This window comes from Geotrypetes seraphini, chromosome 3, assembly GCF_902459505.1.
Source record: "Geotrypetes seraphini chromosome 3, aGeoSer1.1, whole genome shotgun sequence".
Classification (NCBI taxonomy): domain Eukaryota; kingdom Metazoa; phylum Chordata; class Amphibia; order Gymnophiona; family Dermophiidae; genus Geotrypetes; species Geotrypetes seraphini.
This window is the reverse complement of record NC_047086.1, coordinates 215,532,032-215,558,910: the sequence shown is the minus strand read 5'-3', so window position 1 is coordinate 215,558,910 and position 26,879 is coordinate 215,532,032. Positions and strand designations below refer to the sequence as shown.

The 26,879-nt window shown below is 44.5% G+C and overlaps 1 protein-coding gene across 1 annotated transcript in view; it reads left to right on the top strand.

Annotated features, from left to right (window-relative positions):
- Positions 1-26,879, top strand: part of NAB2 (NGFI-A binding protein 2) — a 54,564-nt gene that overhangs the window by 9,750 nt on the left and 17,935 nt on the right. Inside the window, exons 2-5 of the mRNA XM_033938911.1 lie at positions 15,929-16,739; positions 22,600-22,733; positions 25,162-25,213; positions 26,492-26,621. Coding sequence (XP_033794802.1) covers positions 15,929-16,739; positions 22,600-22,733; positions 25,162-25,213; positions 26,492-26,621 — 1,127 coding nt within the window. The remainder of the gene's footprint in view (positions 1-15,928; positions 16,740-22,599; positions 22,734-25,161; positions 25,214-26,491; positions 26,622-26,879) is intronic.

Sequence of the window (26,879 nt, the reverse complement as noted above, 5' to 3'; positions counted from 1 at the left end):
TGTTGTGTATATCCTCTTCGGTAAATACAGACGTAAAAAATGTGTTCAGTTTGTCTGTGATGGCTTTGTCTTCCTTTAGCACTCCCTTTATTCCACGGTCATCCAACGGCCCCACAGCTTCCTTTGCGGGTTGTTTCCCCTTAATATATCGAAAGAACGGCTTAAAGTTTTTTGCCTCATTGGCTATTTTTTCCTCTTACGCCTTATAGCATCTGCTTTGATGTTTGTGCTTTTTCCAGTTTTCGTCTGTTTTTGGCCATTTCCATTCCTTAAACGAAGTCTTCTTGTCTCTGATCGCTTCTTTCACTGCTACAGTGAGCCACGCTGGTTCCTTGTTCTTTTTCCTCTTGGATTCCTTGCCGATTACGCGGTATATATGGATTTTGCACCTCGGTGACTGTGTTCTTAAAAAGGGACCATGCTTGCTCTAGCGTTTTTACAGTGCTTATCCTCTTAATTTTCTTCCCCACCATGAGTCTCATCCCTTCGTAACTCCCTTTTAGGAAGTTCAGTGCTGTGGCCATCGTTCTGGATTGATGTTTTGCCCCTGTGTCCAGGTTGAAGCGGATCATACTGTAATCACTGCTTCCCAGCGCCCCTTCTACTTCTATACCTTGCGCTGGTCCTTGTAGTCAATTTAGAATTAAGTCCAGGCAAATTAATTCTCTTTCTGTCATCCCAAAACTTTCTTTAAATAGGTGTTATCAATCCAATGTAAAAGGAATCTTGAAATACATTTTCATCTTCTGGTTTCTACATTTCTCTTTACCTTTCAGGATCACCTTGGTGAATAAGTTAACTAATGTAAGAGACGGGAGGTTCTGACAACAGGCTGGGGAGCCCCAGACCAGATCTGAGCAACCAGGAGGCAGGCAGAGAAAGAGGAAAGGAATAAAGGAAAAATCATTTTCTCTTATTAAGCGACAGTTACTCCTAAAGAACAAGAGCTAGGATCTAGAGCAGGGGTGTCAAAGTCCCTCCTCAAGGGCCGCAATCCAGTTGAGTTTTCAGGATTTCTCCAATGAATATGCATGAGATCTATTAGCATACAATGAAAGCAGTGCATGTAAATAGATCTCATCGAAACGTACCAGCCTAGCAAAGGCCCCGAGGCTGCCTGATGGAACCGCACCTAAACTAATGCTAGCGGCAGCTGTGTGACAAAGGTAAATGCACACTGAGCTGCCGCTGCTGGTCCGTGGCTGGGGAGAGAAGACAAGGAAGGCAGGAGTCCCAGGAGATACGCGACGGCAGCAGAAAGTCACTAGACATGCATCACTGGTGCTGTCCCGCATGTTGAGAACCTCTGGCCCTACAGGATGTGCCTCTCGTAGCGAGAAGCACATCCTTTAGGCAAGTCAGCTGGCTGGCGCCTCTCTTCCTCCTCAGTGTGCTGCAGCACACTTGGAATCTCAGGAGGCACACTAGTGTGTCATGGCACATAATTTGCATAAAGATTGGCTGGAAGTGTGCACATTTTTCTCACATGAGAAACAATTTAAAAAAAAATAAAATTTTCACGTGAGTAACAAGTTCAAAAAATCAACAATTTTTGTGAGCGACACTCCTATAATGCATGAGCGCTTGCTCAAGTGCTCAGCTTTAGAGGGAACATAGGTGCAGAGTGATGCACTTGAGGTGCAGAAATCCAAAGGGGATGTACGAGATAGGAGGCAAGAAATAATAAGCACAATTCAGGAAAGGGACCTTGGAGTGATTGTGTCTGAGGATCTCAAGGTGGCAAAAACAGAACGGTGGCCGTGTTGAAAAGGATGCTTGGCTGCATAGAGAGGAGTGTAACCACCAGAAGAAAGGAGGCGTTGATGGCCCTGTACAAGTAAAACATCTAAAAAGTGGCATTAAGGGGCAGGTGGATGTTTTTCTCGCCAAATCTTCCAAATCGGTATTTTCAGAACCCATTTTGTAAATGGATTTCTATGCTGTTTGTCTGCAGTGCATCTAAATCTCAAAGGGGCGTGTTAGAGGCATGTGCTGCTGTTTTGTTTTTTAGGGGGGGGGACTGGAGTGGGCTTATAAGCTGGACATTTTTTCTGCAATAATGGAACAAATAATGCCAAGAAGGTACCTAAACTGACCAGTTGACCACTGGAGGGATGAAGGCATGACCCCACCTTACTCCCCCAGTGGCCACCGACCTCCTTCCACCCCTCTAAGATGTAAATGAAACCAGCTTCAGATGTTATGACCAATCCTATTAGAGCAGTAAGCAGGTTCCTGGAGTAGCCTAGTGGTTGGTGTAGTAGAGAGGGGAGCTCAGGCCCATAACACACGGTAACTGCTACACTTATGGTGGAATATGTGAGCTTCCAACCCCCACACTAATCTTACTGTGCCTACCATATAGGTGACCCCTGCAGGAATTGAGTCTGGGACTGTAATCTGCATTTATGTAATGATTAATTTCTGATATGAAATTTTTTTTAATTGTATGTATTTGTTTTTTATTAGAATCGTTATTAGATTTATTATTATGGAGATGTTAACTTGAGTATTTTATGAAAAAAAATAATAATAATTTTAACCTGCTTTTATTCTTTTCTATCCTATTTTTATATGGGAGTTCTTTTCTTAATGCATGTGAATTTTACATTGTAAACTGCTTGGATCCTTTTTTAGGCTGTTATGCGGTATATAAAGTTTTTAATAAACATAAGGGCTATTGGGATGTGTCAGTGGCGTAGTAAGCGGGGCAGGGGGAAAGAGGTGGGGGTGGGGCGGTCCACCCTGGGCGCCATCTTGACTAGGGTGCTAGCACCCATCCTCCTCTCTGCCCCCCTCTGACCCCCCCCATTGCATGTATACACCCCTTCCCCCATACCTCTTTAATTTTCCCAGGTGCACAAGCAGCATCAGGAACTTGCTGCCCACGTCGGTGTTGGCTCTCTCTCTGACGTCACTTCCGGGTCCTGTGCCTAGGAAAGGAATAGACTTAGTAGATAAAGACAGGTTGTTCACCCTCTCCAAGGTAGAGAGAACGAGTCTGACCCAGCAGTAGAATTTTTATGTTCTTATGTGTGATTCTCTTTTGGACTTTTTTTTTTTTTTTTAATGGTTCAGTAAGATAGATGCATTGAGGACAAACACATCTGAGAAATGGCCATTTTCAAAACAAAAAGATGGACTTTTTTTTTTTTTTTTTTAAATATTTATTCATTTTAAACATACACAAAGTGCATCCAAAAATTACAACATTTGGCACAATAAAACAGCACTTATAACTAACAAATAGTAATAGAAATATCTTTTCCTCACCCATCCCGGATGTGTATAAAACTCTTTGGCTTATACTATTAATTCGTGGTTACAGAATTTGATAACGGGCCCCACATCTCATTAAAGTTTACAATGACCAATTAGTTCTGAATTCATATGTTCATATCAATAGAATAAGCACAGGGATTCCCACCAAAAGGTATGATTGATTCAGTCTATCGCAATTTTTCCAATTTTTTGTGATCATCTGAATAGCAATCCCAGTCATAACAAGAAGTAGTCTATTCTTAGCTACAGAAATTGGAGGCTTGGATTGTAATATAGTTCCAAATAGAACAATATCATATAACATTGGAATGGAAGTTTCCAGTATCCTATTAATTGTAACCCAAATCGACTTCCAGAAGCCGAGTATTAAGGGGCAATAGTACAACATGTGATCCAGTGTCCCTATATCAAGATGACAATGCCAGCATCTATTACTTTGAACTATCTAATTTTTGCAAACGAACAGGGGTCCAAAAAATCCTATATAACAGAAAAAACCAGTTTTGTCTCATAGATGCTGACGCTGTACATCTCATCCTCCAAGACCAAATCCATGGCCATTGAGTAGCAGAAATCTGTTGCTTTGTCTCAATGCTCCAAATGTCCCGTAGCCTTGTTCTTGGTTTCTTATGCAAATAATCAGATATTAATTTATACCACTTGGCGGCCTGATGCCCTAGCAAATCTATCTGGAAGCATAGGCCCGGCAAGATATACTGATTCTTTAAATTTCACCAATCATGGAACCCCTTCTGAATGGCCTGCTTCAACTGCAACCACTTATATGCTTGAGACTTTGCAATGCCGAATGATTGTTGCAGTTGTGAAAAATCAAGCATTTTCCCATTTGATAACACATCATCTAAAGTACGTATACCTGTCTGCAGCCAATGCTTCCAGAGAACTTGACATAAGAACATAAGCAATGCCTCTGCTGGGTCAGACCTGAGGTCCATCATGTCCAGCAGTCCGCTCACGCGGCGGCCCAACAGGTCCAGGACCTGTGCAGTAATCCTCTATCTATAACCTTCTATCCCCTTTTCCAGCAGGAAATTGTCCAATCTTAAACTTACCAATTTGAATCCTGGAGTTCAATCATAAGGATCGACATGTGGATTGTTGTACTGGTATAGATGTTAAATTGTTAATGAATTTTAATGTTTTCCATGTTGCACAAAGAATACTATTATAAATCCTTGGGAGCTTGATACTCAAAATATGGCACAATCGTAATGGGGATATAAGTTGCCATTCTAATAAAGCCAGTCAGGAAGATGCTCCAAGACTTCAGGAAGGATCCAATACATCCCCTGCCACATTATGAAAGCTTGATGATATTTATAGAAATTTGGAAAATGTAAACCCCCCCCCCCCCCCGGCCAATTGTGGTTTTTGCAGAGATACTAAGACTATTCTAGCAGATTTACCCACCCAAATAAATTTTGTAAGAATCCCATTCAACTTTTTATAAAAGAATCCTTGAAAATAAACTGACAACATACTCATTTGGTAACAAACTAGAGGTAAAATCATCATTTTAAGGGTTTGGCCTCTCCCCCACCAAGAAAGATTTAATGGGTTCCAATGCTCACACATTTCTTTGACTTTCAGCAATAAAGACTTATCATTTACTGTCATCGTATCTTCCACTATTCTTTGGATCATGATACCCAAATATTTTATACCCTCTTCCTTCCAAAGGAACGGGAATGGATCAAATAATCCTTTTACACAATGCACATTTAATGGAAGAACCTCCGATTTGCTCCAATTCATTTTGTAACCTGAAAATGTACCAAATCGATCAATCAATTCTAGTAAATGCGGGATGGTAGATTCAGGATTCTTCAAATGAAGCAAAATATCATCTGCATAAGCAGAGATCTTATATTCCCGACCTGCATAAGGAATCTCCTGTATCTCCTCTGCCTGGTGTATAGCTAACAACAAGGGTTCCAGAACAATATAAAAAAGCAAAGGAGAGAGAGAGTGACGTCACCTCGCTGAATGGCAGCGTGAGGCAGAAGCTCCGTCGGGCTTTTGCAAGACATCGCGAGTGGCGCTTCCACGGCGTTGTTTCTTCGACACTATTTTCGGCTGCCGGGGTTCCTCTGCTGATGGCGACCCGAAAACGCCTGGACAAATTTAAATTTTTCGGCGATCCGCCGGAAAAATCGGGCCCGGAGGTGGTGAGTGGCACGGGAGAAAAAAAAAAGATGGCGGCCGGGCCGACGACTCAGTCCGAGTCGGAAGATGAAGGCATCTCTGACCAGCGGGGGGAGGCTGGAGAGGCACCGAAAAAGTCCATGGCTGCCTGGTTTACAGAGCTCAAGGCTGAAATAATTGGAGTGAGGGGAGATGTGCGGGCGGCGATTGCAGAGCTCCGTACGGAGGTCAGTGAGCTGGGAGCTCGGGTTTCAGCTTCTGAAGACAACGTGGCTGCTTTAACTACCACTGTATCCACTACCTCTGATGTTACGGGTCGCCTATCGACTGAACTCCGGGAACTGCAGGCACAGGTTGAAGACTTGGAGAACCGCTCTCGGAGATGCAACCTGCGTTTCAAAGGCATCCCTGAAACGGAAGCTTTTCGGGACAGTAAAGAGGTGGTGAGAGCCTTTTGTGCACATCTACTGAGGGCGGATGGAGCTGAAGTTCCTGAGTCTATCGTTCTGGTGCGGGCCCACCGCAGCTTGGGGGCTCCCAGGGCCCAGGGCACACGAGATATAATAGCCTGCTTTGGAGAGTTTACACTGAAGGAACGTATTTTATTAGCAGGCCGCAGACAAGCAGCTCTCCGATGGAAAGATCTGGCAGTGGGGGTTTTCCAAGATTTGGCGTGGTCTACTTTGCAGAAGCGCAGAGCGTTTAAAGATGTCACACAAGCGCTGCGCACTGGGGGCCATAAATATCGGTGGCTATTCCCCTTTGGCATATGGATGACCATTAACGGCACATCTCGCCGAGTTACCACAGTGTCGGAAGCTTGGGCGGAGATGAGAGCTCTGGGCTGCGGGTCTCCAATGGAAGGGGACAGACCTCCGGCAGTAGCATCCACTTCTGCGCAAAGCGAGCCTTGGAGTACAGCATTGCGTTCTGGCAAGAAATCTGCGAAATCCCAGACCTGAACATGTTTGGACGATGGTAAAACCATTTTGTTCCGCCTCGTTGCGGGGCTTGGCCTGGGCCGGTTGAGTGCAGGCCCTTGGAATTGGCTGGGAGAATTAGAGACATTGGTTTGACACTGCTCTCTTTGAATGGGGGTTGGTGGTTTCTTATTATGTACTGTTCTCATGGTGTACGTGTGAAGTTGTATGGTTTTCTGGGTGTTGGGGTCTGGGATCCGGGGGGTTCGGTGTTGGCAAGTATGGGGTGTGAGGGGTTGGGGGAGTGCTTGGATGATGAGTGCAGGATGGAGAGGGGGGAGTGGAATATAGTGACAGTGGGGGAATTCATTTGTTGGAAGTTTCATTGACTTTATAGATGAGTGATGTTTGCCTTTGGGGGAGGATCGCACTTTCTACACGCTGGCGAATCCTGAGGCACGGGATTCAGATCAGCGGAGGGGTGGGGGGAGGGGGGTGGGTTCTGGGGGGGTTAGGGGGGGAAGAGGGACAGGGAAGGAGGGTGATAAGCTTTTCATTTTAGGTTCGTGGAATGTTAATGGACTTAATAGTCCGGGTAAGCGCAGTATTGTATTAAAAGAGTTGACACGCTTGCGATGGGATGTTTGTCTACTTCAAGAAACACATTTAAGGCCTCGAGATGTAGCAGTCCTACAATCTCCATATTTTGATCAAATCTGGACACACCAGGGGGCGGCGCCGGGGAAGAGGGTGGGAGGGGTAGCCATCTTGGTTAGAAAGGGACTGGGTCTAGTGGTTCATCAAGTCTTTCGGGATGGGGCAGGGAGATGCTTGGCTCTAATGGCTACCTTACAAGGCCGTCCCATCACTATTATAAATCTGTATGGTCCCAACACGGGTCAAGCAACATATTTTGGGTCCCTTAGAACTGAATTGGTGGGTTTTGTGAAAGGCTCTGTTTATCTGGGTGGAGATTTTAATGTTACCCCAGATGTTCATCTGGATCACTCTGTGGGAGGGACTCGGTCTCCGACTAGGGCTGCTAGAAAAGCTCTTCTATCTTTGTTTTCTTCTTTGGGCTTGGTAGACAGTTGGAGGTTGTCTCATCCTGCGCAGCGCTCGTACACTCACTACTCTCATGCACATAGATCGTATGCACGCATTGATGGGGTTTGGGTTCATCGTAACTCTTGGGGCGGGATACGACAGGCCGAGATTGGAACTATCCAAATTTCTGACCACGCGCCAGTGTGGGTAGCTTGCGCGGGTTATTGGGAGGGGGTGGGACGTCGTTTTTGGCGACTTAATGAGTCTTTATTAAAAGATCCGGCTGTAGTTCGAGAGGTGGGTACGACAGTGGCTCAGTACCTTCAACATAATGATAACGATACGGTCACTGATGCGATTCTGTGGGATGCACTGAAGGTGGTAGTACGGGGCGTCTTTATTAAATGGGGTGCTCGCCGAAAGCGTTTGCGGGCGCAGCGTTCTTTAGCGCTTCATGAACAGCTGGAGCGATTGACGAAGTTGCATCAGAGACATCAGGACCCCTTGGTGTATGACCATCTTGTTAAGGTTCGTGCGGAACTCTCCTTACTGCAGATGGAGGAATACGAGTTCTTGCGGCAGCGCCTACGCCACACTGTTTATGAGTATAATAACACACCTGGATCTCGCTTAGCTCGACTTATTAAGCTGAAGCAGGCGAGATCGAATATTACAAAGATTAGGGATACTGCGGGCACTGTGCATTGTACTGATTCGGCTATTAGTGCTGTGTTCCAGGATTTTTACTCAGAATTGTATCAGCCATCGGGGGGGCATAATTCCGCGGCCATTGAGGGGTACCTTTCTGAGTTGCGGCTACCGCAGCTTTCGGACACGGAGAGGGATGTGCTTAATGAGCCTATTGGATTAGGGGAAGTTCTGGGAGTCATTGCTAATTTGAAGTTGGGCAAATCGCCTGGGCTAGATGGGTATACTAATCAATTTTATAAACTTTTTCGTGAAATCTTGGCTCCATTATTGGTCCGCGTAGCGAATGGGGTACGGGGAGGTTCCCCCTTGCCCAAGTCCATGGGGGAGGCAGGGATTTCGGTCTTGCTCAAGCCGGGCAGAGATCCTATTGGGTGCGGGTCGTATAGACCGATTTCGTTATTAAATACTGATGCAAAAATTCTAGCGAAAGTTTTGGCTCTTCGTCTGGGAAAGGTACTACCCTCTCTGGTACATTTGGATCAATCTGGTTTTGTTCAAAAGAGGCAGGTCTGTGACAATATTAGACGAACGTTGCATCTTTTGTGGGCTGCGCAGCGGACTTCTGCAAAAGTTGCCTTTTTGGCGATTGATGCGGAAAAGGCTTTCGATCAAGTGGCGTGGGAATTTTTATGGCAGGTGATGCATCGGATGGGGCTGGGCTCTTTCTTTTTGGCTTGGGTGCAAGCCTTTTATAGGGATCCTAAGGCTACTGTGCGTTGTAATGGGATTTATAGCGAATTTTTTTCCATTGGGAGAGGCACTCGACAGGGCTGTCCTTTATCTCCCTTGTTGTTTGCTCTCTCTATGGAACCATTAGCCATTCGTATACGGGAGCATGGGGATTTACTGGGGGTGAAGGTGGGAGATCTTGAACATCGACTAGCACTGTTTGCCGACGATGTGTTATTGTATGTTCGGGACCCGGAGGTTTCCTTGCCGATTCTTGTTGCCCTTTTTATGGAATATGGGAGGGTTTCGGGATTTACGGTGAATATGGATAAATCTGAAATGCTGAGTGTTACATTGGGGGAAGAAGACCAACGTCGTTTGGCTGTTCGGTTTCCTTTCCGCTGGGCGCCTGGGGTTATTCGTTATTTGGGGATTCGGTTACCTGCGGACTTATCCCAATTGTTTACTGTTAACTATGCGCGGCTTATTCAACAGATTAGGACTGATATTCAACGCTGGAATGGGTTTTGGTTGTCATGGTGGGGTCGCATAGCAGTTCTTAAAATGAATGTTTTGCCCCGCTTGCTTTTTCTTTTCCAAACATTGCCGATTTCGGTCCCTACTCTAGTTTTGAAACAGTTGCATACTCTGTTTTTTCGCTTTATTTGGCAGGGGAGGCCTTCTCGTATCTCTAGGGCAGCGCTGTGGGCGGACAGGGCTAGTGGGGGGCGGGCGGTACCGAATTTATTTTGGTATTTTCGAGCAGCTCAATTGCGTCTATTATTGGATTGGGAGATTGCAGAGTATAAGTTAGCGGTCCGACTGGAACAACATTTTGTGGGGCGCCCCCGTTTGAAATATTTACTTTGGTCATCCTCCATTGATACTGGGAGGTTCGTAGTTCCGGGGAACCCATTTTTGGCACATCTTTTGAAAGTGTGGTGTGATACCCGTCGCCGTTGGGGTGGGGGGGTGGTTCCGTCGATTTTGGGGGCGGTGCGGGAGGAGCCTCTGTTCCCTGTTGGAAGGGAGAGTTCTACATTTGTGCGGTGGGCACATTTAGGGTTGCATACTTTTCGGGATGTGCTTCAAAAAGGGGTCCTGATGTCTTTTGAAACCTTCCGGCTTAGTGCTGCCTTGCCCAAGGGAGACTTTCTAGCCTATTCTCAAATACGTCATTTTTTTCATTCTCGGAAGTGGGATCGGGGATCTTTTCAGTCTAATGATCCCTTTGCTCACATGTGGTTCACTCTTAAGAGCCTTCCTAAGCCTATCTCTGTTCTTTACCAATATATTCGAGGCTCCTATTCCTTTCCATCTCTTTATCAGCGAGCTTGGGAGTTGGATTTAAGCTGTACATTTTCTGTTCAGGAGTGGGCTCTGATCACCACTGAGGTTGGCAAGGCCACCTCGTGTGCTCTCATTAAGGAAAACGCTTACAAAGTGGTGATGAGGTGGTACTATACACCGGAACGTCTTCACCGTATGTATCCAGGTGTTTCAGCCTTGTGTTGGAGATGTGGGATGGACTTGGGGACATTTTTGCATATCTGGTGGGCCTGTCCCGTCATACAGCCTTTCTGGCGGCAGGTGGTGGGGTGTTTATCACAATTGTTACAAATATTATTGCCTTTTTCTCCGCAGGGGTGCTTGCTAGGCCTTTACAATGTATGTTTATATTCATGGCAAACTAAGATCCGACGTTGGGGCCTGGCGGCGGCTAAATGTTTGATAGCTGCTCGTTGGAAACAGGGGCAGGCGCCCACCCAATTGGAATGGACTGTTAAACTCCAGTTTATTTGTAATATGGAACTGTCTATTGCAAAGCGTCACGGTTATTATTATACTTATACCCGGACTTGGACACGAATCCTTGATAAAATTACATCTTTGTCTTGAGCTTTTTTCTGTGGGGGGGGGGGGGGTTGAGGACTGAGGGGGCTCTCCTGAAGAACCAACTGGGGGCCCTCTTTGCTGGAGGTGAAGCTTGGGGGTGGGGGGGAGGGATTTGTGGAGTTATGGTTGTTGCTGGGTATCAGGGGCTTGACTGTATAGGTGGGGGTACTTCTGTGATTTGTACATTTATTGTGGTGCTCTCTGTTTGATGGCTGTATGTTATGTTGTCCATGATATTCATGGTATGTTTGTATATTCTCAAAACTTTTCAATAAACATTTATTGATAAAAAAAAAAAAAAAGCAAAGGAGATAAGGAACATCCTTGTCTAACTCCCTTCTGGAGACAAAAACGCTCTGAAAAAGTATCATTAATATATAATCTGGCAGAAGGGGAACTAAAGTTTGAATCATTTGAATAAACCTGGATCCTAAACCAATCCATTGCTTGATACATGAAAGTCCATTACTATAACAATGACAACATTCATAAATTTTCTTAATTACACTTTGCTTATTCATTTACTACAATAAATCCAAGCAACCATCATTTTCTCAGTTTTTGGTTATAAATACACATATAAATCATGTTGTAAACCTCCCTGAAACTCAGCTGGAGTTGGAGGCTAACGTTGGTTAATGAGAGTGGATCAAAGAATTGGCTCAACGTCGTGAATACTGTATAATACATTTTTAACTCATGGACTTTGGACACTTTGAACACGGTTTGGGTTAAGCTATTGGATTGTGATAATAGAAGAAGAAAAGGATTCCGATTGGCCCAGCACAGAGATAAGTGTGCATTGATTTTTTGGAATGAATTTATGAACTTCATACTTTGATGAATTCTGAAGACCAATTGACGAATTATGTGAACTATATCAATGAAATGCAGCCGTAGCTTAGTCCTGTTTTGCACATGATTACACTTTGCACTTTATAGTTACTCTTTTTTGTAGTTATTTAAAGGTTTTAGATATAAAATGAAAGTATAGAAGTTTTTTTTTAAGAAAATAAATAATTAAACAAATAAAATGAGTAATTTTATAACATTCTGAGTATAGAATTTGATAAAATGAATGTTTGGAAGTTTGTTTGAACATCCCAGTTTGTATTTTTGTGTTCTCCTAAGGCTGCCTACTGGATTCAGATTCACAGAACAAGGTTTAAATGCAGAGACATATAATTCTGATTTCTCCCATTGCAGTTCTTTAGAACAGCAAGACTACAAGTCCCAGCACGTACTGGGGGTAAACACAGGACTGGATCAACTCTGATAACCAAGCATCATAATTTTAAATGTTAAGCTTTATATTACATTACATTAGGGATTTCTATTCCGCCATTACCTTGCAGTTCAAGGCGGATTACAAAAGAATTATCAAGGAAGTATTACAACAAGAACATACAAAAAAAAAAAAAAAGCTTTGTTTTTAATGTATCTATATATGTACAATGAGAGCAAATGGGTCAATGATTTAGTTAAAAATCGTCCTTCCTTCTTATGGGTAAAACTATGTACTGATTGTTCTCTTGAGTTTGGATGGTTGTCAGGACCTATCATTTTGTTTCGATGGTAACTGCTCTTTCCATACAGAAGCTGCAGACCTAAATGGCTGTCAAGTTTGCCCTGAGATGATCAGATCTGAAAAGTTCAAGATCTCAAAAACAATGAGATAAGGCAGAGGAAAGAGCCAGAGCATTGCTAATATGCTTAGGGAAATGTATAACCACCTGAAAAAAGGAGGCTCTTACATTGTACAGATCATTAATGATATGAGCATTGTGTCCAGAGCCGAGTGGAGGTGGAGGGTCAGCACCATAGGTCCTATATAATGAGACTGAAGCACCTAACAATATATATACTGTAGTGCGGGAGTCCTTGAGGTCCACATCCCAGCCTGGTTTTCAGGATTTCCATATTGAATATGTATGTATAAAATGAAAGCAGTAGATGGCAATGTCTTTCATACGTATTCTTGTAGAAATCCTGAAAACCAGGCTGGACTGTGGACCTCAAGGACTGTATTTGAGGATCCCTACTGTAGAACAGAGGATCCCAAACCTGTCTTCAAAGACCCCCAGCCAGTCAGGCTTTCAGGATATCTACAATGAATATAAATGAGAGAGATTTGCATGCGCTGCTTTTTTTCTATGCAGATATGTTTTGCATATTTATTGCGGATATTCTGAAAACTCGGATCTGCTAAGGCTCACTGGAGACTGGTGCAATAGGAAAAAAGGGAGAATATGACCTACACATTCAAATACAGTGGTACCTTGGTTTAAGAGCATAATTCGTTCCAGAAGCATGCTCTTAAACCAAAACACTCATATATCAAAGCAAGTTTCCCCATAGGAAGTAAGGGAAACTGCTTTGATTGGTTCCACCTCCTTCTCCCCCCTCCCCCCCCAAGGCTACCGGCGCTGCTCCATTCTCCCCCCCCTTGAGGAATCCGACGCTGTTCCAAACCCCTCCCCGCGATCCGGCTTCCCCCCCTGCGAACTGGCATCCTCCCCCCACTCGCATTGCCCCCCCTCCACCGCGATCCTACTTCCCCCCCCGAGCAGTCAATGACCCTTCCTTTACCCGACTTGGCACCAGTGCCGGTGCCCGAAGATCCTCCCTCTTCTGGCGCGGTCTGGGCTGGGTGGTGCATCGGAGATCCTCCTTCTTCTGGGCTGGGCTGGGCTGGACTGGCTTTGAGCATGCGCAAATGCTCAAAGCCAGTCCAGACCAGAAGAAGGAGGATCTCCGATGCACCGCCCAGGCCGCGCCAGAAGAGGGAGGATCTTCGGGCACCGGCACTGGTGCCAAGTCGGGTAAAGGAAGGGTCATTGACTGCTCGGAGGGGGGGGAAGTAGGATCGCGGTGGAGGGGGGGGGCAATGCGAGCGGGGGGATGCCGGATCACAGGGGGGGGCGCTCGTACAGCGAGGCAAACTTGGTTTACGAGGCACCAAGTTTGCGAATGTTTTGCTCGTCTTGCAAAACACTCGCAAACTGGTGCACTCGTAAACCGAGGTACCACTCTTGAAAGGTATTAGCAAAGCATAAGAAACAAGCCTTTTCCATTAGGAAGGAAGTGCTGTGTGGTGCAGTGGTTAAAGCTACAACCTCAACACATTGAGGTTGTGGGTTCAGACTCACACTGCTCCTTGTGACCGTGGGCAAGTCACTTAATCCCCCCTTTACCCCAGGTACATTAGATAGATTGTGAGCCTGCCAGAACAGACAGGGAAAAATGCTCAAGTACCTGAATAAATTCATGTAAACTGTTCTGATCTCCCTTGGGAGAATAGTAGAGAAAATTTAATAAATAAATACATTAAAACAAGAGGACATGGTATAAGTATAACACCTCTTTGTGGGCAACCCTGGGTCAGGTTCAACCTGACTGGAGCCTCCCTTTGTGCAGACTCAATTGATGCCTGGTATCCCTACCTGGGGAAGAAAAGTGTTAGCAAGTAAGATTTCCCTCCTTTCCCCCCTGGAAATTCAAGGAGACTGCTGTTTATTGAACTATTTATAACTCATGCTATATGAGTTATAAATATATTGATAAGGAGACTATATTGATAAGGAGACTAACTGGGTTTAAGAATACTATTTAAAGGTTTAGTAGTTTGCTTATTGAGCACCATTCACCCAAAGGACTTAATATGTTGATTATCAAATACTTTTCATTAGCAAATGCCTTTATGCATTTGCTAATGAAAAGTATTTGATAATCAACATATTAAGTCCTTTGGGTGAATGGTGCTCAATAAGCAAACTACTAAACCTTTAAATAGTATTCTTAAACCCAGTTAGTCTCCTTATCAATGGGGCAGCTTTAAACACCTATCCCTGGTCCTTTATAAGTCTTTTCATTGGAGTGGCAGTATCATCTATGCCAGTGTTCTTCAACCTTTTTACACCTATGGACCGGCAGAAATAAAATAATTATTTTGTGGACCGGCATCGTAACGCAGACTGGCGGTTGAAGAACACTGGGCTAAGTCTTGGGCCAGACCCTGCCCATCTCTACCCAATCTCCACCCCATACCCTGCCCCCATAGTCCTAATTGCAACACTATTTTTTCCATTCATTTTTCATATATACACACAATATAATCTTATTAACAACGCATCGATCGCACCGCGGACCGGCAGTTGAAGAACACAGTTTTGGGCCTGATGCACATGCCGGCCCTGTGGACCGGCATGAAATTTCTGTGGATCGGCACTGGTCCATAGACCGGCGGTTGAAGAACACTGATCTATGCTCCCCTTACTCCTTCTGCAAGTCTTTCCCCTTGTCCAGCAGCCATGGCCATTTGGATCGACATCCAACGGGGCTGAATCAGTCAGTCTGGCTTTGGCCATTTTCTGCTGCTGAGTTCTGGGTGCTGATTGCACTCTCAGGAGCCTCTGCCTCTTCTGGGCTCTGAGTGCCAATTGTGCTACTAGAAGCCTCCACCAGGACTCTGAGCATTGACTGCGCTTCCAGGATCCTCTCTGCCGCTGGACTTTGGACACTGACGGTGTTCTGAAGGCCTTGCCCTGTACTGGCTCCCAAGGGCTGCTCTGCCAAGGACCTCAAGCCCCAACTGGACCCTAGAGGCTTTCCTTCCCAAGGGCTATTCTGCTTTTCAAACTCAGGCACCAATTGTGCCCTCCATGGTCTTTTTTTTCTGCCCCGAGTTCATTCCCAAGGTCCTCCTTGCCCTGAATATACTCCCTAGGGCTGCTCCACTGCTGTCTTCAGAAAGAGCCTCCAGAAATCCCCTTTCTTATCAGGTCCATAGCTCTTTGCTCTTTTGGTGAAACTAGCTCAGCATGATTCCTGGCTAAGAACTAGATACTCTGTATATTCTGTACATTAAAGAAGATCAACTTAAAAACTGAGTGAATTCCCATGAGGTCACAATTACTCTGTCACACTTGTATTCTAGTGAATAGTTTCTCAGTTACTTTATGTATATGTATTATTAGCCTCAATATTATTTATTATTTTAATAGATAATTTTCCTTATAGTGTGTAAATGTTGATTGCTTTCTCTGCCTTTTTTTTCCCAGTGATCAATTAGCATATTATCATTTGCTATGCTGCTCAAATGTAACTATGCAATTTCTCACTAGCAGACTGAGATGCAATAGTGATGGAGTAAACACACACAGGACTTACGGTATTGGGTGCAGTTGCTCAAGTCTCACTTTTGATGTTGAAGGGATTTTTTTTCTCTTTTACTCTAGGTCCAGCACTGACCTGGCCACTATGTCTCTGCCCAGGACCCTTGGAGAGCTGCAGCTCTATCGTGTGCTCCAGCGAGCTAACTTGCTATCCTATTATGAGACCTTCATCCAGCAGGGTGGAGATGACGTCCAGCAGTTATGTGAGGCTGGCGAGGAAGAGTTCCTGGAAATTATGTCCTTGGTCGGCATGGCTACTAAACCTCTTCATGTCCGACGGCTACAAAAAGCCCTCAGAGAATGGGCCACCAATCCAGCTCTCTTCAATCAGCCAGTGGCGTCCATCCCAGTTAGCAGCATACCTTTGTTTAAGATCTCAGAAACAGGAGGCAGGAAGTCCATCAGTAATGGGCATGGAAACCCCACAGATAACCTAAGTAAGGGTTTTAGAGCTGGAGGTTTCAGCCCTAGAAGCCCATCTGATCATGGGGAGAAGGTTTCTCCTCTACAAATGCTGCAGGATGCCCGGCTGTGGCAGGGCAGGAACACACCAGAGCCAGATGGCTTTCTGCCTGAGGATGAAGGAACATGCTTGTTCCCCCCAGCAGCAGAAATTCCAGAAAAGCTGGAAGTGGACATGGTGCAAACCATCTCAGAAAGTGTGGACCGGCTGATGAAGAGCTTCCCACAGAGTGAGCCAGCAGAGACCAGGTCACTGTTGAAACTGAACAAAAAGCTAGCCAAATCTGTGGGCCACATCTTTGAGATGGCGGAGCAGGACAGACGGAAGGAGGAGGAAATCCGTAAATACAGCATCATTTATGGCCGCTTTGATTCCAAGAGAAGGGAAGGAAAGCAACTCACCCTACATGAGGTCAGAGAACATGCTCCAACATGCCACTAGAATTATACAGTAGCTGGTAGGGATGTGCACAGCCCAAAAATAAAATAGAGTTTGCCTAGTCTTCAGTTTAGAATCAGTTTTTGAGATTTTTGTGTAGTTTTTGTTATTGTTTTTTGTGAGCTCATTGAATGCATGCAGGAACTTTTTTCACATGCAAATCAATTGTACGCCCGCTTATTCATAGGTATATTATGTGTGTGTAAGTGATTTGTGCCTCTTTAAATATTTTAGGACAATAGGCTTAAACAATATTTTCTTACAAGGTGCTGTTAATTATTCACCCAAGGTGATGTTGTGGATCACCCTTAATACCTTGTAACTAAAGTGTACCAATCAATTTTTCATGGCCCTCAGAGATGCCACCCAGGGATCAACACGATCATAGGGGTGAAACATGTTGGCTTATGTGTCCCTTACCAACTGCTACTTACCATCCCGGTGAAGCTAAGTATCTACCTTAAACTCATAGTCATATTTATTGTTTTAAAATTAGTAATAAGAGTTTATTATACACAAGAAAATAAGAAAAAGAAAAAAAGAAACGTTAAAATCTATACATCACTTTCACATTAGATATTGACCCGATGACGATTGGGTGTGTAAAGCCGAGGGATATGATCGTGTTGATCCCTGGGTGGCATCTCTGAGGGCCATGAAAAATTGATTGGTACACTTTAGTTACAAGGTATTAAGGGTGATCCACAACATCACCTTGGGTGAATCTTTAAATATTTTGGCACCCATATGAACTGAATGCACACTCACAATTGCACAGTCCAAGTTGCTAAGCCCCCACATGCTTCTGTGAACTCAGTCCATCAGATACTTTGAAGCAGTCCTGAGGGGGTTTTCAGCTCTTATCTCTTGATATTGAATGTAAGAGCAAAGATTCCACCCTGCAGGTTGGGTGCTACAAGCTGAAAACAACTCTGACCAAACCGTGGTCAATATTGGCACTTAACCAGCCAAGTGCTGACTCTGCCCCCAGAATGCTCCAATAGAAACCGTTTTAAAATAGGCACATAATGATTAAGGGCTGCTGAAAATGACCGGATAGCCCCGAACAAACGATATACCAGCCAGAAGCCATTTCTGTCTGGTTAAAATGCTGTAAATATTGACTCAGATACTTCTTTTCAATATAATATAACTTTTTCTTTTGGAACACATTTGTAAAATTCAGAACTGAGATACTGCAGAGCTGCCAAGTAATCCAGTTCCCGATGATTAGGGTTGCCAGATTTCCTCTTTAAAAAAAATGAGGACACCTGCCCCTGCCCCAATCCGCCCCCCCCCCCAGCTCCGCTCCATTCCGCCTCCAGATCTGCCCTGTTCCACCTCCAGCCAAACCTCCTGTCTCTTTCCCCGAGGTCTGGAAGGGCCTCTGCACATGCGCGGACGTCAACATGATGACATGTGCGTGATGCGCCTATGCCATCATCGCGTCAACGTCTGCGCATGCGCAAAGGGCCTCCAGATGCGTCTCCGAGCTCGGGGGACTTCCAAAACCCTGACAGACTGCTGGGTTTTGGAATTCCCTCCGGCACCCAGACAGTCCTCTAAATAGAGGACATGTCCAGGTTTTCCCAGAAGTCTGGTACCGATGATAGAACATAGGTCATCAGGAGTAATTATATAAGGAGGGTGCCAACATATAGGTGCCAAAAATGCATTTACTGATCAGAATACTGGCATATATGCATGTATGTGTGTGCATATGCCAACATTTTGGCTATGTGCTGTTCTTTAATATGGTGCCTAAATACAATGGTGCATAGTGGGTGGAGTCTGGATGGAATGTGGGTTGGGTGTAGCGTTACACACAAGTAGTATAATTTATGTGAAGTGGAGATTTTGGGGTTTTTTTTAGCAATTTAGATACAAGCATGTATACCAGCTGTATGGCCAGTGTAATGCCTAAAACATGCTCGGTTACACTATAATTTTATAATGGAAGGTAAGCAGTTACTTTCCTTTATAGAATTATACTCCAAGTTCTGACTTTTGACTAATCCTGGGCCCCCTCCCTAGGGTTACCAGATGTCTGATTTTCAGGAATTATGCCTGATTTCAGACCCCTACCCCAACTCCTGGTTTGGCAACCATCTGTTCCCGATTTTAGTAATGGGGACAGAGGTGTCGTATGGGTGGTCTGCCATTGTCCCACCCACCTCCCCTCATGTAGTCCAGCAGCTCCTTTTCTTGCCACCTCCTCTGGCATCAGCCCCTCCCCTGAAATCTCCCATTTTGGCTCCCAGCACTTTCATTACAAAGTACAGGAGTGCTTCTGCTCAGGCATGCAGTGTCTTTGCCAGGTCCTGCTCCTCTGGTAACAGGAAATGTACGTCAGATGGGGCAGGACCCAGCAGAGACACACAACATCTTGATTGGAGGCTCTGCATTGCATCACTGTACTTTAATGCTGACACCAAAGGGAAGGAGCCAGGAGCAGCAAAGGGAGGTTTGGGGGACCAGGGAAGGAGGGAAATTAGGAACTGGACCAGAAGAGGTAACAGAGGGCAGGCACACGTTCTGGACTGGGATGGGAAGTGAGGAAAGAGATGGAGACAACTGGACTAGAAGGAGGGAGAAGAGAGAAAGGTGAAGATGGCTGGAAAATTGCCATGGGAAGGCACTGACCCCCACCCTGATGTCACAGATTTGCAAACTAGTAACTGTAATCTTTAATTTCCCACCCCCCATCCACCAACCTATTTCTGATAGATTATGACATTCCTAGTACTGATTCCAAGCAGGAAGGAGGGGGACTACAGAGTTCACATTCACAAATATCCTTTCTAAACCCAGGTCTGACCTAGAATCTAGATCACTTGGTGGCTGTGGAACCAAAAAGTTGCCAAATTAAATATAGGACTGTCCTCTTCTTGGATAGCAAGAACTGGGTCCCACTTGTTTTAGTTTTGATTCTTTGTAAACTCCCATCTTCATAGGTTTACCATATAAAGACAAAGAAGAGGACATATGATTACACCCACAGTCCCACCCACACTCCACCCTCCACCCATTTCCTTGTTTCCCCTTCCCATCCTATGTATCATTTTAGTGCTACTCTTTCTCCCTCCAACCCTCCATCCCCATGGATGTCTCTCTCTCTCTCTCCCTCCAACCCCCAACCTCCTCTTGGTTGCCATTTTCTGTCCTTCCAACATCCTCGCCTGTCTTTCTCCTCCCATCCAGCACTAACCTACTCCATGCTCTTTTCTCCAGCACTATCTCCTTTCCATAAAACTTCTCCAGCCCTCCATCCATGCTGTTTCTCCAGCCCCCCTCCTTTCTTGCTATTTCTCCCTCCCTCCCTCCTCCATGCTGTTTCTCCAGAGCCCTCCCCTTCCTCCTCCATTGTTGCTTCCCCTCACAACCTCTCTAGCTCCCGACTCCCCCACCTACCTCTTCCCAGGGCCCAACTGCAATAATTTAATCTTCGGGCAGCAATGAGGTAAGCCTGCTGCCTCTCTGTAAGTCCTGCCTATGCGGGAACAGGAAGTTGCTGCAGGGAGGCGGGTTCCGGGGCAGACCAGAGGTAGCAGGCTTACCTTGTTGCTGCTGCCAGCTGCCCAAAGATTAAAGTACAGCAGCTGGGCCCAGGGAGGAGGTAGATGGGGGAATCGGGAGAGCTGGCTAAACCTGGACAGACTTCCCCATTTTTAAAACACCATCCGAGAACCCAAACAGTCCTTGAAAAAGAGGACATGTCTGGGCCCTACATCTTCATCTACCTTGGAACCTGCTGAAGTCCTGCAGTTCTGATAAACAGATTGAGGTGTGCTGGCCATTTTCTCAAGCTTGAGTCTACATCTTGTTTGTGCAAGGAGTGAAGGGGCAGATTCTGGTATTTATTTTAAATCTTCCCATTAGCAAGGCTCTTACGGCAGCCAGGTTAAATTTTGCTGTAAGAATTAGTTACTGCAGCTTTACATTTGGAAATACCATCCAAAGGGTTTCCCTTTACTTCTTCCAGTTCCAGTGGAAAAGATTTGTTAAAACCTTTCCAAAACAACAGATGTAGTATTAGGATAATGAAAACATTTGAAACAAGAATAAAATGAAAGCAAATTGTAATACTTATTTTATGACAAAAAAAAATAAATACAAGCTGAATAAATCACTCCACCACAGAAAAATATTCAGAAAAACCCACTGTACCAGAGATTATTAAGATAGGTTCCTATCAAAAACGGAGAAAAGACCTCAGTTTTTTCCAGGAATACTTGTCACCTGGAAAACTCTATGTTAGCTATAAAGCTACCATAGGAAAAAACATCCTTGGTCTACAAAAACTCCGTATAATAATTAACAATTCATTGCTTTAACAACACTTTTGTAGAAAAACTTCATATCAAAAATAGGAAACCAACACATCTTTGAATGTATTCTGTCCTCTGGACGTGGTAAAAATCTTAGCAGTTCACAATTTTACTCTCCCAGTGCTGCACGGGAGAGAAAACTATAGAATTCCCGAGAGGCCCTGTTTCGCGTTTACTGCTGCATCAGGGGAAATTATTGAAAAAAATGATCTACCGCTTCAATGAACTGCTAAGATTTTTACCACATCCAAAGATAAGTGTTGGATTCCTATTTCTGATATGAAGTTTTTCTACAAAAGTGTTGTTAAAGCAATGAATTGTTAATTATTATACGGAGTTTTTGTAGACCAAGGATGTTTTTTTCTATGGTAGCTTTATAGCTAACATAGAGTTTTCCAGGTGACAAGTATCCCTGGAAAGAACTGAGGTCTTTTCTCTGTTTTTGATAGGAACCTATCTTGATAATCTCTGGTATAGTGGGTTTTTCTGAATATTTTTCTGTGGTGGAGTAATACTTATTTTATGTCACACCACAAAAAAGCCATTTATAATTTTTTGTGGTGTGTCGCTTGAGTTTTTTCCATTGACCTCTGTGGTTTACTTTATAGTGTCACTATTTGATAACACACTTCCATTGTCTCTTTGCCGTGAAGAGAATCTAGTTACTGAGCCCCCATTCTTTTTTTTTTTTAATCTTTATTGATTTTACAATCTTCAATAGTGCAATACATTAAATATATCATATATAATAAATCAATATAAGCACATTTAACTTTCAAATATACATAACCAACCGATTTCTCCCCTACCTCTACCCACCCACCTAATAATAATTTAATAAAACACATAAACATAGATTCCCCCGATAACCTTACCCTGTTAGCCATATCCTTCTATCCTCCCACCCATCCCAAGTGTAAATATTTAAAAATCCAAATATGACAGAAATAACCCCCCCCCATTCTAATCAGATTTCCCTGGACATATTTGGAAGAGGAGAGCAAATAACATTGGAAATATATTGTAAAATTATGGAGATTTACCCCCTCCTTTACTAACGCGTAGCACGGGTTTTAGTTCCGGCAGCAGCAGTAACTGCTTCGACGCTCCTAGGAATTCTGTGAGCGTCGGAGCAGTTACCGCTGCTGCCGGCGCTAAAACCCGTGCTACGCCTTAGTAAAGGAGGGGGTTAATGAGGTTAGTGGTATAAGTGAAGATTAGAATGAGTCTTTCAAAACTCTGCAGGTCCAGTGAATGAGTCACACGGGATCAGTGGTGCCGTGACCATGCAGGTATATTATAGACATGTGCATAAATAATTGGTTTGGTTTTGTTGTTTTTTTTTAAAAGAGAACTTATACTGGTGATTTTTTACGAGCTGCAGATAAATTTTGTGTCCAAGATGTTGCTAGAAAATTAAAATCCTTCTTCTCCTTCTTCCCCACTAACACGTGCTTCTTTGCTTCCTTCATGTGCCGCTAGTGACATGGTCTCATTCCTTTCAGATGACCATTAATGAGGCTGCTGCTCAGTTCTGTATGAGAGACAACACCCTCCTCTTGCGAAGAGTAGAGCTCTTCTCCCTGTCCCGACAGGTGGCCCGGGAGAGCATGTATCTAACCACGCTCAAGTGCTCCAGGTAAGTTTTCCTATCCATCACCTTTCTCTTCATTTTTCACATATTGGCTCTCTCACCTTGCTTCAATCCATTCGTCTCTCACCCAGAAGCCAGTGGATATGGCCCATCTATCTGTGTAGTCTCTTCTATCTGGGCCTTGTCAAGGCCCAACCGTTTTTGAATATCCTTCCATCCGACTCTCATCCAAGATCAATTCATAGGCGTCGGCTCTGTGGCTACAATGGCTGCTTCACCAACCCCAATATTAAACAAACTACTTCAGCCCTCCCTCCCCCACCCCCTTTTTATCAAGCTGCGCTAGAGGTTTGTAGCGTGGGCCAACGAGGTAAATGCTCTGACGCTCATAGGAATTCTATGGGCGTCGGAGTGTTTACCGCCATGGCTCACGCTAAAAACCTCTAGCGCAGCTTGATAAAAGGGGCCCTCTGCCTAGGGAGGTATATTCAGCACCCACAATCATTTTGAAAATTTGCCAACATAACTTAGTGGGTTTATTTTCTTCTAATGACTAATTTGTAGTCCAGTTTTTCTTTACAGTATAGAAATGCACAATAGAGTTGATATTCAAAGTGATTTAAAGGGCCAGAAATGGCTCCTGGCTTGGTAAATAGCCTCTTTGGAGCTAACCAGTCATATTCAGCAGCATTTAACTGATTAGTGCCATTGAAAATTACCAGTTAGCACCAAACTAAAAAACTGGCTATTTTGGGGGGCATTCCGGGGATGGCATCAGCACTTGACCAGTTAAGTGCCAATATTCCGCACTTAAACTGGCTAGGGTAACCATATAAAAATCAATTTATCTTTATGTGATAATCCATAGCCAGTTAAGTGCTGAATATCGTACGTAACCAGCTATGCATTAGCCAACTCCAGAAACTCAGAAATTCAATGCATCACAGGCAAAATAAAGGTCCCTTTTAATATCCAGTGTCTTGAGCTTCTGTATTATTGCTTTCCTCCCTGCTCTCTGAGAATGGCAGTGTAGCATAGAGCGGGACAGTTACACAGTGTCGTACGTGTGTGCTTTCCCCCTCCTACATTCCTGACGTGTTCTGCCCACCACGCAAGACACAGGAACTCCCACACTTCAGCTAAGGTCTAGGACGTAAGTAAGGAAGAGGTGTCATTATTTTTCCTCCCCTGATGTGATAATGTGGACGCTGGTGGAGCAGTGTAGGCTGGGAGTCCCCCCTCCCCCCACTTCCTGACCCTTAAACATACGCAGCCAGACGTTTGTCACATCTTGTAGTTTCATCTACACGTATGATGATTGATGCTTTGATCTTAAAAGTGAAAGTGAAGCATAACTCTACTGACCTTTTGCTAGGAAGGATTTTGTTTTAAATTTCCATTCTGCCAGGAACATGTAACCCTGATTACTGGGACAGAGATACACCAAAGCCTGAGTGTAGATCTACTGTACATGCAATATCCTGTATTCTGTCTATATGAGGCGATTTAAACATCAGAGATGCCAAGTTACCCAGCTGCAGGCTTTTTGGCCGGTCTTGATTTTGAACTTACTTTTCAAAGCAGTATGGGATTTGGAGTGTCTGATCCTACCCGTATGAGTTCTATATTGCAACAGGATGAGGTGGTCAGAAATCCAGGGCTGTCCCAAAATCTCCAGCCTGGAATTGAGTAAATTGGCATCTCTGAAACATATGTTGGTGGATGGATCTTGGGGCCTTTGCTGCATAGTGACATGACAGACTGGAGAGTGGGAGAGTGTGGCGCACTGGTTAAAGCTACAGCCTCAGCACCCTGAGGTTGCAGGTTCAAACCCCTGCTGCTCCTTGTGACCCTGGGCAAGTCACTTAATCCCTTCCATTGCTCCAGGCACATTAGATAGATTGTAAGCCCACCAGGACAGACAGGGAAAATGCTTAAGTACCTGAATAAATTCATGTAAACCATTCTGAGCTCTGCTAGGAGAACAGTATAGAAAATTGAATAAATAAATAGTGTGAAACATTTCAGCCTCTGATAACCAGAGCTGGTGTTGTGATGTCATAATGCCTCATTCCACCAATAGGCTTCATTGTCCTATACTTGGCTCATTTCTGCTACATTTTGATTTCTAGAGTGGCACAGTGGTTAAAGCTACAGTCTCAGCACCTTGAGGTTGTGGGTTCAAACCCACGCTGCTCCTTGTGACCCTGGGCAAGTCAATCCCCCCATTGCCCCAGGTACATTAGATAGATTGTGATCCCACCAGGACAGACAGGGAAAAATGCTTGAATACCCGAATAAACTCATGTAAACCGTTCTGAGCTCCCTGGGAGAACAGTATAGAAAATAGAAGAAATAAATAAATAAACATGTCATCACAAATTAGGCACCTTGACTGTTCCCCACCTCAACCCCCCCAAAGTCCTCCAGAACAAATTCTAATGGAATAATATGGTTTACTCTCCTTTTTCAGGCTACATCCCGATGACACCAGTATACCACAGCCCAAAAAACTTAAGCAAGAGGTAAAATAAGTTTTTAAGTGTGGACTGTCCTGTCTTTTGTACGGGGAATGGGAGGGAGGGGCACGACAGAGATCTGTAATAAAAAGGCTTTGGCTAGTTAAATATTTCTGAAACCAATAGCCTGAGGCAGCATCCCACCAGTCCTTCCCTCCTTTTCTGGTGGATGCTAGCAGGAAGACTTTGGTACATTTGCAGATGCTCTGGGTTTATATGATGTTCTTGATCATATAAACCCAGGGTGATGGGTCAATCGTGCGCGAGACACTAGACGCGCCAACAATGCTGCCCCGACAGTCGCACGCAGGATGTCAGTGCGCTGGATTTAAACAGTATTTTAAAGTGCTCTGAGAGTGTGTGTGTGTGTGTGGGGGGGCCCTGCACTTTACTTAGAACTGTTGGCGCTCCTGTGGGGGGAAGGGAAAAAGGCTGTTTCCTCTATAATGGGGTGTTCCCCTCCCCCAACACCCCCCTAACGCCAACAGTTCTAAGCACTTTAAAATACTGTTTAAATCCTGCGTGCGATTGTCTGGGCGGCATTGTTGGCGCCTCTTTGTCTCACACACTTTTGTCTATGTACCAAACGCAGAATTGTCCCTGGAAGGCAAGATTACCAGACAGAAACTGACCTATTTTGGACATGTGACAAGGGCAAATTCACTAGAAAAGAAGGTGCCACTCGGAATGGTCAGTGGTAAAAGGAAGCAGAGGAGCTCAAAGGCCCATTGGCTGGATACCATCAAGAATGACACAGGAATGAACATCAAGCAATTGAAAGAAACTGTGGAAAACGGGGAAGCATGGGGAGGGCTGGCTTAGAGGGCAAGGGTTTCTCTTGAGTAGGTTAACAACTGGCTCCAGATTCACCCAATAAGGTTGACCCAGTTTAGGTTTTACCCCATTGAATGCAGGAACTTGTAGTCTTGCTTTACATAGGGACCACAATGGGAAAATCAGAACTACAAGTCCCTGCATGCAGGGTTGTTCTCAGGACTAGAGTTGCTAATTAGCTCTAAATTTACTTAACAGGGTTGATCCAGGCCTGAGTTTAGCCCACTGCATGCAGGGGAGAGGAGGATGTATTGCCCCAGCTGATGCATGCCATTGCTTCTCCCTCCCGCTCGCTGTTTCACTATTATACTTTGACTATGTGTTTATTATCTATTAGGTCTATATTGATTTGTCTCTGTTTTCATTTTGTTTAGGGAGATTTTCAATCTGGAAAAACAGGGTCTATAAATTTTGTAAGTCAGCATTTTCTTTTAAATTAAATGTTTGCAGGTCATGGAGCAGAGTACTGCTGAGTCCCTGCAACCAGCTGGCTGTGACCCCTACACCCCTATGATCCGTGCCGGTATAGAGGAAGACACTGGAAGCCTCTCAGGAGAGAGCCTAGATGGCCACCTCCAGGGTGAGTCCCATAGCAGAGACACAAGAATTGATGAGGATGGTGGACTACAAAGCATAGGATGTGTTCTTTTGATAGCAGTATCATCAATATGTTGAGTGCAGTGGCAGTCACTTGTTCTCTAAAATGCCAGGGACACCCATATTATACCCCTCAGTGATCTGCTATGAATAGGCAGCCACAGGGGAAAGGAGTGAAAAACCTGAATGTTAATGCATTCCAGTGGTCAGTCTGGCTTCATACTTTCATCATTCTCACTTC